Genomic DNA, 20,880 nt, shown 5'->3' on the forward strand with positions numbered 1-20,880 from the left:
TGTCCTTGGTTTACAAGGCTTGCTATTTATGTGGTCTCATTTAGCAGGAAGAGCTCACTCATTTTAATTTATAAGGGCTAATAAGGTTCTGAAGTGGTGTTTACCCATATTTAGTGGTTTAGGCATAGTTTAGCCCTTGGAAGCCTCTAAGTCTTGGTTTTTTTGTTGGAGCTTCTTCTGGTATGTGCTCTCACTTGAAAATTATTTGATTAGTTCTTTGTTTTGTGATAAATCAATACTATATTACATAATAACAATAAAAATAATAGTAATTCCTCTCTATTATGGGGGAAACATTTGTATTAAAAAATATAATTCATACCTGAGCCACAGCCATGCACAAGTTGTGTGTGGAAACTAAATGGTATAATTGTCTGTTATAGAGCTGCATAATCTTCTCAGGGTATCAAACAGTAGTTAAATAGGTGTTCTTATATTTATATTAAATTTGATGAAATTAGAGCCAATTTCACTACTTTCAAATTGCTCTGTCAAATGTTAGGTGGCAGTTTGTAGCCTTTTGGTTTTACAGCTGACTTAACTCACTATTTCATACTGATATGTTTTATTCTATTTTGTATACATCAGTTTTTAATTTCAGCATTATAATAACTTGGAAGATTTTAAGAGATTTTCTTTCTTTAGAAGCATGAAACTGTATAAAGGATTGATAATATACTTGTATGCTCTAATTAGTTTTGACAAATCCTAATTAGAACAGACTCAAGAAAAAAGGCACTCATGAAAGAACTTGTTACTGCTTTATTAGTGTATCGAAAGACTGTGGAGAAGGGGATAAGGACCCTTACATGGCTGCAAACTGTCAAATGCACTGCTCTGTGAATGACAGGAAAAGGGAAAACCAAACTGGATGTCTGATTTAAGTAGTTCCAAACAAATTTCTCATTCTGATATCGCAGTGCTGCAGAAGGGGTTGTTTCCTGAATTAGAAAATAAGCAATTTACTTGAATCCCATTTTCAGAAACGCTGCTTTCCACTGAACTGGTGAAGTGAGATGGGACACTGTTGCAATTTTCTCACTTTCTGTTGTGTTTATACAATGGGAATGGCATCACATGATTCTGGACACTCATGGTACAACTCTATTGGGTTTTATCTAAAATGAAAAATACTGTAGCCTTGAGCCTTGCTTATGTCAACAAAACTGAAGTCTCATAAAACCAAAGTAGCATATAACTTGTCTACCCCAGTCACCTCTCCTAGAGAGCCTTATCCATCAGGCTGTATGTCTAAATTTAAGATAGCCCTCTGCTTTTAATCCACACAGCAGTACTAATGGAAAGCCTATATGCATGACCACAGGAATGAAATGTGGGGTATTTAACAGTTCCACAGGTTCCACCTATATTAACATTTCTGTTTTTCTTTTTTCTCCAGTTAATTTCTACTCTTTCCTCTGATCATCTTTCCTCTAAACCACCCGCTGTCCACTTAATTTCTCCAATTAATCAGAAAGTAGCGTGTGGTGCCATGGTTAACATGAATCAAGCCTCTTCGCTGGAAGATTCCTGTAACAACTGGCAGTCAGCAACTGGGTTTTCTAAGCAAGACTCATCTCTCTGTTTTCAGTCTGCTTCCCATAGTTCACATCCTTCCATGTCTAAAATATCCTCTTCTGCATCAAAGAGTTGGTACTCCACTCCTCAATTGTCTGATAACCTACAAACACCAAGTCTCTATACTCCTGGCTGTGTTTGCAAAATGGGAGACTTCACCACGTCCTCTGTTCCAGCAAAGAGCCCAAGTCTTTTCCCCAGTCCCCTGTGTTCAGCTGAAATACAAGGATCCTCAGCTCAGCCTTCATCTCCCAGTTCTTCCAAAAGATTGAATGCTTTATCTCCTCTCCCTGTACATATAATAACACATTCATTATCTCCTACTCCTAAACCTTTGTCTCCACCCTCTCTTTATGGCTCCTCTTCAACAATATGTAGTATAAATGAGCCTTGCGCACAAATGTCATCTAGAGGAAATTTAGCAAAGTCAGGAGTCAAATCCCTTCTGCCAACCAGACTGACTCTCTTAACTGCTATTTTGAGATCAGGCTCCTCTCAGCGGAGACCACTTTCTCCTGCTTCTTGTCCCACCTTTTCTTGTAGCTCCCTCGGTTCCTCAACACTTGCAATAGATCAAAAGTCCAAAACAACTCCCCCAACCCCCAAGAAATCTGTTTCAAGCCCTCCTATACGGCCAGATTCTCCCAACAGAGAGGATTACTGGCTTTCAGGATGGGCTCAGCATCTGCCTTTTCCCTCCAAGCCTCATCCCACCCCTCGAGCGAGGTCCGTTTCTCCTAAAAAGCACCTTCCAGTTCAAACACTTTCTCCAGACTCCCAAAGTTCTCTGTCATCCCTCATCTCCTATCGTAGAAGATCAGTTGTCTCTCCAGATTTGCAATCTACACTGCCTCCTCCCTGTGCCCCAGCTCCCTCTTCCGTAGCTCCTTCTCCAGAAGGGCTGCAGTATGCTGCCTCCAGATCCCAGACATCTCAGAAGTCTCAGAGAGTACACACTTACTCACCCATCTTTACCTGCCGGTCATATCCTTTGCTTTCTTCTACCAGTCTTAGTGGTGTATTCTCCCCCACCCTAGAAAAACACTCATCTCCTACCCCAAGACTTTCGCACTCATCTTCTAGATCTAAGTCAGATTCATCCCAAATGTCTGTTCAGGATATGAGTGCCTCCTCTCCTACCCCTTCCAATGTCTCAAAGAGGTGGTCTCTCCCACAGCCTCACTCTACCCCACCAGTTCCACAAACTGGAAATATTAATTCCCACCCACTGCTGTTTAATTCTTCATTGGTGCATGCAAGTTATAGGTCTAATTCCTCCTCTCCGAGACCTGAGCAATCTGCCACCTCACCGGTGCTGAAGTGCAAATCTCCCATCTCAGACAAGTCACCAGGTATACTGCCATCAAGATCCAGAGAGCTGACTTCACCACAGTCTTTTTCCCTGCCTCCTGACCATGAAAACATCAAACCCAAGGTACTCTTGATGCATGCTTATTTTCTAATAGTTCCTTGTCCCTGTAGGAAAAAATCACATCCGTGTTGCAGAATGCTAGTAAAATAACTGGGCTGTGGACAAAATGTAGAAAAGGAACAGGTTTTTTATTGATAGTGAAGATATTGAAGATTGAATCCTACCATATCAAATTGCTAGCAATGTGTCCTGTATTGTGGAGAAGATGCTGTAGGAATCCTTTAGCATAAAAAAAAGAATACTTTATTCATGAGTGGGAGGAGATACTACTAAAGATGGATTTGTGTCCAATGGCTCTGATATACATTTGGCAAACTTATTTTTGTAGCTCACTTAAAACCCTGGTGTGTCAAAAATAAACTGTGAAACATGTTCTATTCACCCTACGCTAATGACAATCCACATATGTTCCCACTGAAAGTAATAGAAGTATGGTGATCTTAGGTTCAAGGCTGAACTAGAAGCAGATTAACCTAATTTATGTGAACTGGCTGTTCCAGGGATAACTAGTTCACAAGCACCTCATCCCATCTGTCCTCCTCACTTCCCAGGATGTTTTACTCAGCCCAGCTGCCCTGGGACCAGCTCAGAGGTACAATGGAGCTCAGCTTGAGCAGGGACTTTGGGGCTAAGAGCCAACGAGAGAAGACAAAGACAGTCTCCTGCTTCTTTGCTTTCTTCTGTACTCCTCTGATCTTGTTGTGCTAGACAGAGGATGAGGGGGAAAGAAAAGACAAGCTTCCCAAAACATGAACTACTGCAAATACAAAAGTCTCATAAACAACTCCTGCTCTATGTCATCCACCCAAAGGTGGGAGGGCCATCACAGAGTGAGAATAAGCAATGATGGCAATTGCTGCAGGAGGGCTTGGGAACCAGTTGCACTTTTAATCTAAAGGTATATCTCGAGAAGGGGAAGGAAAGGAAAGTTGATCCAAAAACATGCAGCAGGTAGGTAAAAACAAGAGAAACTGCTGTGTAGAAAGGAAGAGCTAGTTGCAGAAGGCATCAGAGTTGCCTATCTTTGCCCTCTGTGCTTCCCTTGTGCCTCCTGTAACTCATATTTGAGCTTGCACATCATAGAAAGACTATCATAGTTTATTGATTTATTTACTCACAGCACAAAATTATAGCCTCGTCTGCCAGATCAAGTTGTATCAGATGTGTTCTTAACAGCTTGGCTATGGCAGTGGTGTTTTGAACTGCTTTGAAAATGTTAATTGGAAATGCGAGGTTAAAATCAGCACAAAGTAGCAATTGTCATGACTAGTTCTTTTAAAAACCAAGCAAACCCAAATGAACCATTGTGCCAGGCACAGCTGTACAGTGTCGCTACACTCTGTCAATATTACTTAGTGAAACAAAAAGAGATAGGAAATTGTAGAAATTCCAAGACAAAAAGCCCCTGAGACAAAACTGAAAGGCATGACTGAGCCTGCAGATTGCAAAACAGTTGCTCTTCCTGCTAGTTGGTGCAATGAGCACTGTGAGATTCTCTGGCAGTAAGGAAATTCTCTGCTAGTGACACAGAGCTATTACCTGGGTTGCAGGCAATATTGCAGAGATTATTATACCCTTTCTGACTTGGCTGTTGTCCCCGTTCCTGCTAATTCTGCTTTATCATGTGATATGGTGGCACTTTTGAAACTGTCTCACCATGCCATGGAAACTGGGAGAGTGTCTGCCAGTATAACAGACTTGGACCACTAGTCTGGTGTAATTTTTAGTCATATAGACAAAGCTGGCTCTGCTGGAGATGTGGAAGACATGAAACCTCTAAATTAAATGCAGCTGGGTGGTCAGTGCAGGAAAGATCTCTTGTGGCTTTAAAATGTGAGTCTGAGACTTCATCTCCAGTTAATGATACTGTGCATTAACTTTCCCTTTCCTCCTGCTCTCACTTATTTCCATCCCTGGTTTATGGTATAACTCAATGAATTTTGCTGACATGTTAATGGTAGCAGGCTGTCTAATAATACTCCAGCCTCAAATCTTAGTATATTTTCAGAGAAAAAAGGAAAATTTTGAGGAGAGACAATTTTAACGTCCTAAGCAGCATTTAGGTCTCTTTAGTACTAATCAACTCTGCTTTAGAATTAGACAAAAAGCAGATTGCTCCATGTGATGACTGTTAATACATGACAAAGTTTTTGCATGTATGAATGTGCTAAGTGAACATTAAGGGAAAAACAGCTTCTAGAAGCGCTTGACTTTGGCATGTGTAATCTTTCAACCTTAATGTTTCTTCAGCAGTCGTTGCAGCAATGTTAAGACAAGTTTTAAACCAATGTTTATTAAACCAGAATTCTGACATTAGGTGTACTTTTCAATATTCACAATCAACTGTTTCATTAGCATGATATCAAAGCAATTATGCAAAAAGGATTCTTTATTGGAGAGCTTTTTTATGTCTATGCCTATGCATGCAGCAATTAATGCAAATCAAAGGATAACCTGTTAAGTTGTTTAACTGTTTGTGTTTGTATATATAAACATATGCTTTCCCATGGTTTATATTTGCTATTGATTTTAAAATACAAATATTACACTTTGATAATGTCCTCTTGGACCTAATATAGCAAAGTGGACAGTAAGATGGAGTAGGGACACATAAATTTCTGATTCTGGGGGAACAGGTTAGAATAACAATCTCTGGTTGATGTTTGAAAACTCTTTGCAATGGTTTCATTGGGCATCATTCCTACATATTCTTTGATTTTTCCTATTTGAATGCAGCATGGGAATGCATGTAGATCTACCCAAAACAGCTGGAGAACAAACTAACTTTACTAACGTGGAGCTCAGCACAGCTGCAAAACCTACCACAAAGCAGGAAAGGTTACTCATGACACTATGCTACTATGGTTAGTCACTGTTTTAAAGTCTCTATAGGCATGTGTCCAGCACACTTTGCAATGCCCTGCAGGCATCTTAGGTGAACATCTGAACAAAAAAGTAGGACATTTTCCCCCAAACTCCCCAGGGTGATATTTGCCCAAGCTCTGATATTGGAGTTGGTTTGGTTTTGACTGGACCATGGTGCAGGCCAGCAGACCTAACTGTCCATGGCTGTTTAAAATTACTGCTAGATTCCTGTGAAGCAGATTATTAAATGTATTTAGGCATTGAAAAATAATTTTAGGTAGTGTGAAATAACGTGTAAAGGAACATATTCATAGAGATCAGAAACTGAATTAAAGACTTTTCAAGTCATCTCAGACATTGCAAAAATGGCACAATACATGTTCTACAGTATCTGGAAGTGATAAAGCATATGACAGCAGCATAGAAACTTTTATATTTTAACAGTCTGATATGTCTTTGTTTAGTTCATATAACAGTACAAATAACTTCAAAATGATCGTAGTGTTCTTATCATATAGGATGCTCATCTCATCAGATGTAAAAGCCTATGGGCTAGTGAAGACATTGCATTTCATTTATGTGTTCAATTACACAATTTTCTTAGTTGAATTTCTATTATAATCAAAAAAATATGCATTTTACGCATATGCCTATTTTAATATTTGGAATTTTGGTCTTCCATCTTACTTTAATGAGCAGTATTTTATGTCTTATTTGTATATAGATTTTGTATATACACAAATATATGTATGTGTGTTTATTCAGTGTTGTTGTCTAAATTTTCAAAGGGCAGGATTAAACTCATGCAACTTTTGACATTGGAAAGTTAGATATCCAAGAACAACTTGGACAATTCTATTACAGCTAATGGAGAGAATATGGAATATTTACAGCATGATTTTATTTTACCTTTCTAGTTGCCTATTTTGGAATGAGATTAATCCTGTAGAAATGCCTGTAATTATAAAAGGCATTAGTTTTTGACTGAGGCACCTAAATGGTAGGCATCCAAGTTAAAATCACTAAATCTCATATAAATTACTGTTCTGCCCTCCAATGCCCCTCCCACCAAAAAATAGAAAAAACCCTTAATTTTCAGCATTTGCATTCTTCTCCTTTGTTAACATGTACATTCAATATGAATGATATGATTATTGACTTCTTAAATGACTGTCATTCTCCAGCTTCTGACTGAGTGAAGTCAAAAGCAAACATAATATTATGTATAGAAAGAATTAAAAGGTTGTGTCCTACCATATTTCAAGATAGATATGAGAATGATATAAATTTCTTTTCTGAGATAAAATGTTGCCCCCTCTGCTGTCATTGAGACTTTTACTAATTATGAAGAAAAGAAAAAATAACAAAAGAATGACCCAAAGTACAACATGCTGATCCAAACTGTTATCTTATAGTCACCAGTATTTACTATTGCAGGTGATGGTGCATTAAAAAACCTGACCTGATGAACAAATAACTATTTCTGGCTGAATATCACAGAAATAATTAATTACTAACTTGAAAGTCTATTCTTGTGTGAATTTATTATTTTTTTATTAGATTGTTAGCTAAAAGGGAACAATGTAGCAAATCCCTATTTTTTAAAATAAATTACAGCAGTCGTGATTAAGAATCCTAGCTCTTGAAATCACACAAGTATAGAAGAATCTCATCAATCTTTTAAAAATTACTCAATTCAACCTCTATAATTACAAAGAAGATGTAAAAAAGATGGTTTCTAAAGAGTTTAACTGGGAAAGCTAATATAGTCTAAAATAGAAATTGTTTGAAAATAATAATTTTTAAGGCTTATCTCAGAATTTTTGTACCCAAACCCATATATTTTGTATGGTTTAGATTGTCAGTTCTGTAAGCTTTGTTAGAGAGTGAAAGCTCCTATACTTAATTAGAATTATTTTTTTGGGGTGGTAGAGTTACTTATTCAAGAGATGAAAAGCTTCATGAAGATTTAAATCATCTATCCACTCACAAAAGTAATTTAGCATTACAAGGATCCTAATCAGTCTCATTAAAGCCAATTACGGAAATCCCTCTCACCTAGTGGTCCAGGATCACACCACTCAACAGCAGTTGTTGAGGTGGATGTACTGGCAGAAGTAGCTGTGCATTTTCATATCAAATCACAAAAAAACTTCAAAAAAACCTCACAACCTCTCCTGATATTCATTTAAGGATAGTAATCAGCAGAAAGTGGTTAAACTTCCTTTGGAAGCTATAAGCTATCCTACTTCATTCCTAAGAGCAAAATATGTATATCACAGACTTTTAAAATCTTAACAAAAACACTATATTTTTTTTAAGAAATAGCTTTCCTAGGAAATATGTAAGCATTGTTTTGTTGCAATGTGTTTGCAAGACAATTGGAATGGTCTTTCATTCTGTCATACCTTTCCTCTCTTTCTTTCTTACTCTTCTATCCTGTTTTACTTCTCTTCCTGCTTTCTGGTTTACCCTTTTAGCAGTACAAGATCAAGACAAGCTACAAGGCATTTGCAGCAATCCCTACAAACACATTGCTTATGGAACAGAAGGTTAGTGTTTGCTCAAAGACATGGGCATTGTGTATTTGAGACCATTCAACTCTGCGTACACATTCTGACATTTCTGTTGGGGGATACTGCAGAATGTAAATTCTGGGAACTAACTGCTCAGGGTTGTTATTCCAGACATTTCTCAGGGTTAACTGCTTTCCACTGAAGATCAAAGACTTCGCTAATCTGAATTTCTGCAAATCAATTTACTATAAAAAGGGAAAAAAGCAGTATCCTAAAAGAATTGTCTTTTATGGCAACATCTCAAAGTCTGTTTTGTTATTGGAAAGCAACTGGAGCACTGCTGTTCTGGGGCCTGACAATGAGTAGATCTTGGTCAGTTAATGATTGTTCAACAGCTTTGCTTATACCAGTAAATTTAACATTCCAAGATGTTCAATTTTGACCAGCTGTACTGTTAAACTTTGATAACTGTCCTGACCATTGTTCTGACCTCTGTTAACTACCATTCTTCCTGAACACTTTAACAGCTAGTATGGGGCAGGGTATGTAGTTTGAGATAACCATCCTTTTGTGTAGGATAGGCAGGTAGATCCAAAGAACAGACTTTAGTGCATTGATTTACTACTGAAGTCACAGCCAACAAAGGTTGGGCTGTATAGTCCTTATTAGATAATGCCACTTTGAAAGGCAATTGAAAATTTAAATTTTGCATGAAGGGTTCAAAATACCCATGGATGTTTATTTTTAAAATATTTTTCCCAAATTAATTTTGCTCAAAATAATTGCTCACTAAGTTTAACAAATATTTTCTCTGATAAGCAATAAGCTACATGTTTAACATGTTTAAAGACATCCTTAATTGTGCTGACATCCAGTTTGTAGCTTTATCAGAAAAACTCAAGAGACATCCGTAGTTAGATAGACTTTTGATTATCCACTGCTTTATTGACAATGGTAGCCTTGGTGTATCCTTCAGTAGTAAAAGCAGTCATATACTAATAAGAAATCAGTTCCCTGCCACAGGATTTACCTTCAGGAGCGGCTCTTGACTAATTAACTTTGTAAACTGTATGTTTCAGTGTGGTCTGGCTACATTCTTCCATCTTGGGAATTACAGATAATAATCTCCAATTGATCTGTACCAGCATCTAATTGTAGTACTCCTAAGGTAGTCCTGTTGTGTTAGCTAACAGACGTTTAGAGTATGGCTCTTAAAAGAAAGCACAAACTAGTCACATGGTGCACACGGGCCCCATTGAACTAGGTCTTGATATCAAGTATTCTCCTCAAAAATGTTGGGTGGGGAACTCATGCTACGTTGTAACTCAATGACAGTAATTATGTTCCCATTTTATGCAAAGCATTTTATGCACTGGGTTAAAATAGAGATATTTAAGACAATAAGATTTTAAATGCATAAGTGATGCTTTATTAACATTAAAGTAATGGTTACGTGGAGAAGTTTTCCAAATGGCTTTTTTTTTTTTTTTTAGCAAGGAAGGAAGACATGCAGTATCTGCAAGCATAGCTATTGCTGAGCTGAATGCATGATTAGCAATACAACATTTTAGACTACATTTTTTAGCCTAAGATGCAAAAAAAGTGGTTTGCTGTTTGATTGAAGTAGAAGTCCATATTGTCAGAAGTCAACTTTTTCCACTGTGTGAGTAACTATAATCCGTAATTTAAGTGGTCATGAGACATAAGAGTAGTCAGAATTGTGATGTGGGTGGTAGTGACAATTCATCTGCAGTATTAATTAGATCCCATGACAGAAAACTGCTTTTGGTGTACCATGTGAGGTACAATGATTTGTCTGCCTCTAAATTGTCTCCTAGTGCCTAATTTTGTTTCTCAAGTCAGTTACTTTGTTTTATGTTTGTGTAGATGCTTTAATTTCAGCTACTTCTTATGAATCCACTAGGCTATCATCATCTTAATGGTTTTTCTAGAACATGTTCTTCTTATCCTCCAGTATTCTTACTCAAAGAGAGTTGTGCTAATTAGTAGAGAAGAAGAGGCTGATTAACTATATATATGTGTATATTTCGACTAACCCAGAAGTGGCTTTATCTCATCAATTCTCCTAACTGGAATACTTCCCAGCTGTTTAAGTTTGTGTGAACCTGATGTTCCTCACATCACCTGTTCTCTGATCTGAAAAAGCCCTGTACAAGATATCTCTTGGAAGATTGGGCTGTAACTTCCTTCACAGCCAGAAGACCAAAACTTGTTTTTAAGGGACTTAGCATGGTCAGGCTCTGTCAGGGAGCAGCAAGAGTGGGTTGTTCCACATGGAAGGTGAGTCAGAAGCTGGAGTGGCAGCAAGGATAGAAAGATAATGTCCTCACCAGCAAGGGCACAGCTCCACAGTGCCTGAGCAAGGAGAACAGAGATGTTGATATCATGTTGATGTTAACCAGGGTCAGTCAGCAGTACCATTGTAGCCACACAAATTCATAGTGATGAGGCAGGTCATAGAGTGTGTTAATGAACTCACCAGCCTAGCAGATGATAGACCCACTGGCCAGAAGAGGAAGCTGAACAAGTTTAATATAGGCATAAGGCAAAAATTTAACAGAATTAATTAACCATTAGAAAAATTTTCCAGAGACTGAATTAGGCTCTTTTTCAGAGAAACTGAAAAATCAAGGCAGGACACTTTTTTGGCCCTTCATTCCAGGTAGTCCTGTGGTTTAAAAAAGAGGACAGACTAACTGAACACTGTTGTTCCTTCTGGTCTTATTAATGTAGAGACAGCAAGTCACACCTCTACTGACACTCACTCTTGTGTAGCTTCTATAATTATATAGATGTGATCACAGCCTAATTCAAAATTCCATTCCTAATCAGGTATTATTTAAAAAGTAATGAGTCTATTATTTAGAGATTGTATTTATCAAAAGAGACCCCTGGTGGCCTAGTGGTTAGCATGCAGGACTCTCACTGCTGCGACCACGGGTTCGATTCCTCGATCTCCCGGGCAGATGGAACCCGTTAGCCCTGTGAGGCCATCCATCTATGAGAAGGTCACTCTAAACAAACCTACGTCCTGAGGACCTCACTGCCATTGTCCAAGCTTGCTTGGCCCTGGCAGATGAACCTTAGGATTAAAGGGTGGGCTCAGTTCAGCGCAGGCTGTGTCTCACCTAAAAAATCCATTGCGCAGGCTGGAAAGGTAAAAAAGACCTTTCCCCAGATCTTCGTTCGCGAAGACTGGCCATTATTTATATTTGTATTTATCAAATATCTATTACAATATCACTCAGTCAAAATAGATAAGGATGAAGAGTTTATTTCAAGGAGCTAAGGAAAAATTTGTAACTTTATATACCTCATGGTAGAAAGAAAGGCAATAATTTGAGCAGTTGTAGAGTGATAAAGGACCTAGTTCATCTGTAAAAATAACCAAATATGCCAATGCAGGAGCAGCCTATAAGCTCCCTCTTTCTTTCAAGGGCCTTGAAAGTAGACAGTCTCTTAAAATAGATCTTACTTCGTCTTCAGAATTATATAAAGTTTGAGATGAAAGCGGAAAACTGCTGGAGGCTTTGGATTTACAAACCAAAAAGTCTTCTCTTAACAATTCTGTGGTCTTTGGTCTACAGCAAGGTATATACAGGACAATTTGGGTTGGCTGTATTTGATCAGCTACACATCCCCTCTATATGCTGATCAGGGTGAACTTCCCTTATCCCATTTAATGGGAAAGAAACCTGGGCATACAGACTGGGAGGAAAGAGGTGCTGCAAATTTTCTGCTCAGACTTCCCACAATCTGGACCGGGAAAAGTTTAGCACGCATGGCACATCCCAGGATGATGGGACGTACCATGAAACACACCTGCTTCACAGTTGAGGTTTATCCCACACTTACCATGTCTTCTGAAAAACACTAGGTATAACTGGCTATGAATGTGAGAGGTGCAAATGTTGACTTTTCTGGCTTGTATTTATCAACTAGTTACAAGTAGAGAACAATAATTTCAATTCTAAATAAATGTAGAAAAAAATCTTCTGTCTTAAAGAATAAATATTTTAGGTGTTTGATTGTGTCTCTTTATGGCTGTTCTTCATGTTTTCTCTTGTCACAATGCAATCTAGTTAACTTCAAGAGAGTCTAAAACAGTCTTTCCGTATTTTTCTACACTTCTAGGAAAACTCCAAAGACCTAGTAATTACATCCTATTACCAACAAAGCAGACTGTAAGCAGTGCAGTATATTCTCCTTGTGGAAGAAAAAAAAAAAGGCATCTTCCTCCACATGCAGAAGGAAAAGGAGGACGTGTTGGAGGTTTTTTTGTTTTGTTTTTAATAAAAAGAAAGACATGCAACTGAGGAAATATGGCAGCGTTCTGCTGCATAGAAGACACAGCTTTAAGTTCTTGCCTTGAGGAAACTCTTACCTATTGTATTATCAAAAATCCATTGCTATAGGAATTGATCATGGCAAATGCAGATTCAAGTCACTCCTTGAAATCACACAGCAGGAACCTAGAAGCACACTTTTCTCACTCTAGATAATTGACCTAACTGCTGGACAAATGGGTATTATCAAGCATGTCAGCACGTTTCTGGACCTGGAAAGCATTTCTGACAAGATTTTGTTAAGAATATTTTGATAAAAATAGATTTTAATTTTCCCAAAATACTTCTGGTGTGCACTTACTAGGTACATTTCATGCACCCAGGTTGTGTTCACGTCAAAGTTCTTCTCAAGGCTAGAGAAAAATACTTCATGGTAAGAAAGAAAGAAAGCCAATAATTTGTGCAGTTGTAGGACTAAGTAAAAGACCCAGTGCGCCTGTAATAATAACCAAATGTGCCAATTTAGGAGCAGCCTATGAGCTCCCTCTTTCCTTCATGAGCCTTGCAGCTTTCAGTATTAATTATTTTATAAGGGGAAAAATAGTCAAGTCTGTTCAGTATCATCTCCCAGGATCTTAAAGAAATAAGTTAAAGGAATTAATGTTTTGTGAAGTTCCATTATACAATAGGCTTTTTTTTGCATGTGCTGAAAGCTCAGGAAAAGATAGTGATAGGGAAAATCTGCTCAGTCCAGGGTTTTCACAATACTGTAAGAAGGAAGCTGTGTTAGATCCAGGTCACAATATTCACTTTTTCTCCTACTGTTGATATGGTCCACTGGTGGATTAAATAATGTTCTATATTTCCTATATGTTGTCAAGACCTTTCATTCTTCTAAAAAAATACTGGAGATTGTGTTTGGATCTTTTACCAGTATCCTTTCAGCTCTGATACAGCTTTAGCAATCAAAAGAGAGAAAAGAAGAGGGAAGGGTTGTAGTCATTGCTGATGTCAATGGCATATGTGTCACACCCTCAAAGTTGCCCTTTTCAAGGAAAAAATTAGTGGTTTAGCAACTCCTTATTTCATCTAAACATTGAAATTCTGTCACAAAAGCATTTTCATTATCTAAATGGCAATCTTCTTTTAAACTGTGGTCTCACTGTTTTTTCATATATAATCAAAAATTTGAATGCCTAAATAAGAATGTTCAACTTTTAATATTGTTAGATCATCAACATAGCAAGTGAATCCGGAATACAGCTGATAGTGTTAATCAACAGCATGTAGATAGCACTAACACTTTAAATTAATCATAACATTGTTTCACGATAACACCGATAATTTTGGAAAAAACTAGTTGTAATTTTTATATCTCACATTTTTTTCTATGTGGAAATGTGGAAAAAAAAAAGAAGGCAATGCTGGAAAAAAAATTTGAGATGTATTTTGAAAAGCCCACAACAGCTTAAACAGAACCTTTTATCTTTGTGGAGGTGATGGGGATGGCAAAAATACAGTTTCCCGTTTCTTCTCTTTCTTTGGAGGACTCAGCTGTGCAAATAAGTAAAAAAAGAAAAAGAGGAAAAAGAAAAAAAAAGAAGAAAAAGGCAAAAGAAAAAAAAGATGAAACAGTCAAAGAAATTAGGCTGATCAGTTTGCAGGTTAAAATTTTCCTTCCCCAAAAGTCCAAAAAGAGAGAACACTGCAGCTTTTTCTAGCATGGCTCCTGCATGGTGGTTGTGGAGGGACAGTGGAGCACACAGACCTCGGTGCTTCACTCACCCAAGTTCTTTAGTCACTGAAGGCTCCAAAATAGGAAGATATTTGGGTACCCAATTTCTACTGAAACTGATGGATGTTTGGTATTTAAACTAGCCAGAGCCTTGGTTCTGAACAGAGACTTTAGGATGTGGCTGTGATTCCTCTTGAAAGATTCCCCTGAGTCTTAGGGGTAGTTGCTCCTTAATCTTGATTGTGTTCACCCACTACTTTGGTGCAGTGACTATGAAGCAGAAACATGTGGTTTTCTCTTAACAATTCCTTGACTATGTTTATTGTCCTGCTGACTTCTTGAGGGTTCTGAGAAGCTTAGCAATTTCCCCATTCCAAACCCATGATTGATTAAAACTTTTCACTTTTCCTAAGTCTTATTCAGACTCATCATCTCTATAACAGCCTGCTTTGTCAATCCTGACCCTAATAGATATTGAAATGACTCTTCTACTTAGTTTTATCACTTAATGTTATGTTTACCGGGAGGACGTAATCTTGACTGAAGTTGAACTAGGGACACACTACTTGAGTGCAGTGCTGAACCCACCTTAGCTGAGCCCTGCTGTTCAATGGGACTGTGTTGATATGAAACTTTAGCTGGCTAACTGTGATGAGACAGCAGAGATGAGAGACTATTTATCTTTTCATAGTCTGTCTTTGGATAAGATTACATTAATTTCTGTATATCAAAATGCATTATTCTTTTACTTTTTCCTTTTGAACCACAACTACTCTAAGGCCAACACATTTGTCTAGAGATGGAGAGGAAGGAAGAAATGTTTGGAAAGCAACTACCGTTCATCTTAGTAGAAGACATGGTGTTCTATAAATGTGCTTCTGTGCAAGAACATTTATGGATGGTATTAGAATAATAGTAATAGTAAATTGTCATTAACTTTTCGCTTAGGCACACACAGATGTATGCTGCCAGTAGCTGGACAAAGAAAGAAAAAAAATGTACTCAGCAAACTTAAACTCAAATATGCTTATTTTCCTTTCTTCTTTTTTTTTTTTAAGATTCTGACATTTTCCTCACAGCTCTACATATGTCTTCTGTATCTGGCAGTCCTCATACCCACCTCAGTGGGATCAGTCTATTCCTGTAGAATCCCACATCTATGGGGTTTTTTTTTACTAACTAGCAAAATGAAATCTCACAAAAACATAATGTATTAAACATACAAACAAGAAAAATCCACAGACCCTGCACTTCCCTCCCCTGTAGTCCAGCTTCACACATCAGCAAGCTTCCAGAGTAATTTTTGGTCTCAGCAGGTGTCTATTTGAAAATCACTTCAAAGAAAAATGGGTGATGGCAGGGAGAATGTGCTTTGCAGATGCTGGATAAAGATGAAAAGGGAACTGAGCAGTGGTTTTTGGCTTTTGAGGGTGTTTTGTGAGTTTCCATACGAAGTGAAGGGATCAGCAAACTGATTCCCACTGTTCTTGAACCTACTTCAAGTATGGGTACAGAAAAGCGATAGGTATTTTCAAGCACAAGAGGCTTGTGTTTTGTTCTGGAGAGATTGTATACATGCTTAGTGTGAGATTACAAATGTATAGAACATATTTTACTTTATACATTTCTGATTTCTGGCTAAAACCCAAGAGTGTCAAGCACTGTATTTGTTGCAAGGTGAAATCACCATCCTCTTTAAACAGGAGACACTTTTTACAGAAAACATCTACTGGAGGAAAGTAAAGGGCTCCTGTGTGCTTGGGTCCCTGCCTTGTCCACCTGCATACCTGTCCATCTGCTGGCTCTCCTGTGGTGGCAGCCACAGTGTCACATTTATTTGGAAGGAGGGGGCATTGTTGAAGAATACAATTTAAACTGGTAGTTTCTGATTTCTAAAAGTAGAGACAATTCACCCTGCTTGAATATTATCTCCTTCTCTAAACCCCCATCTCATTCAGAATAAGATGCTGGTAACCAGAAGAACATTACTAGGCCTGTAATTTCTTTATTTTCTCTGTCTTTTTATGATGAAAGAGAAAGCACCACCTTTTTTAAACAGACTATTTCAAAAAAGTGTATGTTTGTTTGGTTTTTAAAATGTTGAACTCCATATCACACCAATAACTCTTGAATTGCAGGCATTAGAAGAGCCAACGAAGCCTGTGAGTGTGACTGAAGGCACTGCTTTGGACACTCATTCAGAGGTAGTGATGTTATTTATCTTTCACATCTGTATTTGAAAACAAAAAAACAAGATTAATTGAGTGATCCATCCTCCTTTTTCAGATGTGCTCCCCTGTCCAGCTTAGACAACAAACAGAAGAGCTGTGTGCTGTCATTGATCAAGTCCTGCAGGACCCATTGACTATGGTAACCCATCAGTATGTGGAATTGACTTTTTCTCTTTCTTTTCTTTTGTCTCTTGTCATTAATAAGTCTTTCAAAAATAATTTTACAGCGCCGGTGTGAGTCTTCTCCAGGTTTTCTGCAGATGAGCATGGAGTCAGATGTTGGCAAGGTAGGTGAATAAGCCCACCCACATACCAAGGGCTCTTTCCAAGTACATATCAGGGCAAGCAAAATCACAGTATAACCTACTGCAACAGTAAAACTGATGGCAACACAAAGCTGCAGCTGAGAGATGCAACATCAGAAGTGTCCGGTGATTTAAAAGACATGCAAGGACAGAACTGTAGCCCTGAAGTCAGTGCAGTGTTTGTTGCAGGACACTTCCCTGAAGTCAGAGGGAGAAATATTATGGAAGAGAAACTGTGTATTAAGGCTTCAGAAGCTAGCATCCACAAGGAAGAAATCCTTCATACCTTGCCTGCCATGTCGCAGGGTCTCTGGCCATCTTCCAGATTTTGTCCCATCTATGGGACGAGCAACTCTACTACAGAGCAACCAATGAAATGTTCTAGCTTCATTGACTGGAAGCATCTTTCAGAACATTGGAGTTTTTTCATGTTCATTATCGATACTCAAATAATGGGATAATTAAATTAATAAGCAGACTTGCTCTAAAGTTCTGATTTGATTTTCACTGTGGCCCCTCCCAGAAGGACGATGTCTGCAATATTAATTTATCCTGGATAACTAAGAAACAGGTAGTGAGAGGTAGGGTTAATTTTATATTTCTAAACTTATGGTTTCATTAAGTTGTAGTGATGTGCCCTCTGGGTTCAGAAGAATGACTAACCAGTGTAAGAAAGTCCTGTATTCTATTTGCTCCAAGTAAATTTAAGTTGGTGCTGGTAGCTATAGGAAAGTGAAAATGGCAGAGGTCCAACTGGAAATGGGAGGAAAGGAATTTTTGGCAGAAGAACACATCAAAAAGTTAATGCATTCAAAATATCCTGCAGAATGTCCAGTTCACCATGCAAAAATAGGGCGCAGATCCAGCATTTCTGAGTGGTTATATTCAGTATACACTTCAAAGTTAGTTTTCATTTTTGAAATTACTTCTGTCAGTCAGCATGCAGTGGTGAATTGAATTTCAAGAGTCTGAAAGACAGAAACATGATCACTGCCGAAGAAGCAGACAGATGCTGTTATTGAGAGTATGTTTTCCGATGCCTGAAGAAACTGAGGTGGTTAAAATGCTGTTACTAAGTTGAGCTGTAGTATCCAAAACCTACTTCCTCGGGCAATTGAGAATGGAGGGCATCTGTTAGCAGTCATGAAACCAAATAAAGTGGGCAAAAGGTGAGTTTAACAGGATGCAGGGTAGAGACCAAGCTAAAGATTGTGAGAATCTCAGAACGAGATAAAAAAAGTGCTTAACAGAGGGTAAATGAAGGTCATAGACAAGAAAAAAAATAAGAGTGTACAAATAAAAGCTTTTATTCACATGAAAGCAAGTTCTTACAAATGAGAGCATGGAAAGGTAACATTTCAGGTTATTTTCTGAGCAAATGTAACTTAAATTTCATGAGGCAACCACACTTCTATCTAATAATAAGCATTTTGTTACAAGAGTTCTCAGAGATAAATTAAATGTCATCCTCAATAGAGGGGGTAAATGTTTTTGAGCAGTAAAATTAAGCAAAACATAAACAAACCTTATTCTTACGTATTGTGTGATTATTTCTGGAAAACTTAAGTTTTCCTGAATTTGAACAATTAATAACTTCTCACAATGGTGAAAATCTCTTGGAGTTATTCTTTAGAGTAACTAAATATATATTTTATTTATCTATTTTTTTTACAAGATGTCAACAACACTTCAGAAAGCAGCTGGGCGTGAAACCAAATATGTAAGTGCTTTTATAATTACTCTATATTTTGCATGCAGAAATGTTTACTTTGTCTCCTGTTAAACAGTACTGGGTAACTGCAGAGACCTCTACTTGTGACATCTGGTGTTGACTAACACAGTGAAGTGAATATATTACAATGCTGGCAACTGAGACTTGAGATATCTTCTCAGTGCTGTAAGTCCATCATGTCTGGAGTCTCTTTAGTGTGGTGTCTGTTGATAATTTTACCTGTATGAATATGATGTTGAAATTAATTTCCTCACACACTTGTTTGTTGTTGTTTCCTTCAAGTATGGGACAAAAGCTCAGCTATTTGGCAAACAGGCTGTTATGGGTGCTGAAGGATCCATTTGTTTGTACTCAGCCTGCACTGTACAGGACTTGCTTTGGTAGAAGTCCTCTAGTTCTTGATTATCCATCAGAATTTGGGGTTGTCCCAAACTTTTCTTTTCAAGGTATAGAGCTGGCTGAAACTCCACAGTTTAGATGAATAGAAGCTTTTATGTCATATACTCACACTTTCCAACATATGATGAAAATATCTATACTGAGTAATCTGTTCAATTATTGGAACATTAGACACAATTAACATTTTAATTCTCACTAGCACACACAGTTACTGCATTTTGCTTGCAACTCATCTAGTCATGTGGTGAGAAATCTTACTATTCATCATTCAGCACTTCTACTGAACCCCAAATCAAAGAAGTGCTGGCAAAGCAATAAAGGTCTCCCAGTTTTATGACAGCACAATGCTTGACTGATTAATTCAATTTTGCTTCTTGAATGTGCATATTTTATTGCATACTGTCATTTCTACTTGACAGATTGTGCTGGCTTATACTAATTAGGAAGAGTATTGGAAGAGAGATTTTTAGTGAAATAAAAGAGTGTACTTCAAAGGTAGTCTTTGAAAACAGAGTGTATTTAATACCACTCCAGTGCAGATCTCCAGCTCTCAAAACTGTGGCTGACATACCATAAATTCAGGTATCTAACTTATATGCCTAGGGATACAGTTAGTTTCTCTTTGCTGGCATGGAAAATCACCGTTACAAACACTATTATTTCTAATCTCCACTGGAACTTTCTAGATAAATGAAACAAATCAATATTTAAAAACATGTCTGGGAGTAACACAGAGGATTATTGATAAGCTAACCTTTCCTATAAACTCTGCAAGCATGTTGAATTTTCTGTGTGTCAGAAAAGAGACCGGGGTCTCCAGGCTGTGCTGTGGTACCTGAACTTGGTGGATCCAGGCTCTCTTGGACTCTACCATTGCTGTACTTTGCAGCAGAGTCTCCTGAGGAATGTTTCAGGTGTCCCAAATAGCATCCATACATCACAGCTCTTTCCCCTTCTCTTACTCTGCTTCCTTGGTGGGACATACAAACACTCTTTCTGTCCCAGCTAATAAACCAGGGGGTGGTTTGTCCTCTGGCCCTTAGGGTAGGGGCACACTGAGGTGGTTTTTCACAGAGTTGTCTTCTTCTCTTCCCTTTCCACTTCCCTCCCCTCAAAGTGAGGCCCCCAGCCCAGCACAAGACCCAGGGTGGCTTTATCCCTTCAGCTCAACAAGAGCAGCATGCTCCATATTACTGTACAGGCCACCATGGAAAACTGTCTGGAATAACGGCAGTTGTGGATCAAAGCATGCAAGGAAGTGTGCTGCCCATTAACTGGAATGGCCCTGTTCCTGAGTGAGCCTCTCTGTGTGCTGACTTTTGTTCTCTAGAGGAGGTATAGTTCAGTGGGCAACATTTCTTCATAGTGGGTACAACGTGTTTGTTTTGAAACAAGGGACCTTCTTGGATACGGTGTCTCCAATATAAATCAGGAATTGAGTATTGTATGGACACTTACCATAACATCAAATTGTGAGTAATGCCAGGGGGTCTGGGTTGACTCTTTGAGCTGTCTTGGAGTAATAATTTTTACCCATCTTTTTTTTCTTTCTTTTTCCAAATCTTTTTTTTGCCTTTGGTAGGAGGCTTTTAGTTTATGCAACTGAATTAATTTTACTAGAAAGAATTAAAATATTAATTTAGCAGTATAATTTTCTTAATCCTTTTATACTTATGTTGTCTAATATTATGTTGTCAAAATGTTGTTTTGAGGGCATTTTTTGTTAAAACAGAAGCTTTAGTTTGTTCATGAGTAACACTGAAGTATTATTTATAACCAC

At 38.0% G+C, this 20,880-nt stretch overlaps 1 protein-coding gene across 1 annotated transcript in view; it reads left to right on the top strand.

Moving 5' to 3' along the window:
* MLIP (muscular LMNA interacting protein) overlaps positions 1-20,880 on the top strand; it is a 107,711-nt gene that overhangs the window by 52,272 nt on the left and 34,559 nt on the right. The window contains exons 4-9 of the mRNA XM_027696048.1: positions 1,400-3,013; positions 8,356-8,427; positions 16,572-16,637; positions 16,720-16,803; positions 16,892-16,951; positions 18,645-18,689. Of these exons, the coding sequence (XP_027551849.1) occupies positions 1,400-3,013; positions 8,356-8,427; positions 16,572-16,637; positions 16,720-16,803; positions 16,892-16,951; positions 18,645-18,689 (1,941 nt within the window). The remainder of the gene's footprint in view (positions 1-1,399; positions 3,014-8,355; positions 8,428-16,571; positions 16,638-16,719; positions 16,804-16,891; positions 16,952-18,644; positions 18,690-20,880) is intronic.

Source organism: Neopelma chrysocephalum, unplaced genomic scaffold (assembly GCF_003984885.1).
Source record: "Neopelma chrysocephalum unplaced genomic scaffold, ASM398488v2 Primary Assembly neopelma1_104, whole genome shotgun sequence".
NCBI lineage: Eukaryota > Metazoa > Chordata > Aves > Passeriformes > Pipridae > Neopelma > Neopelma chrysocephalum.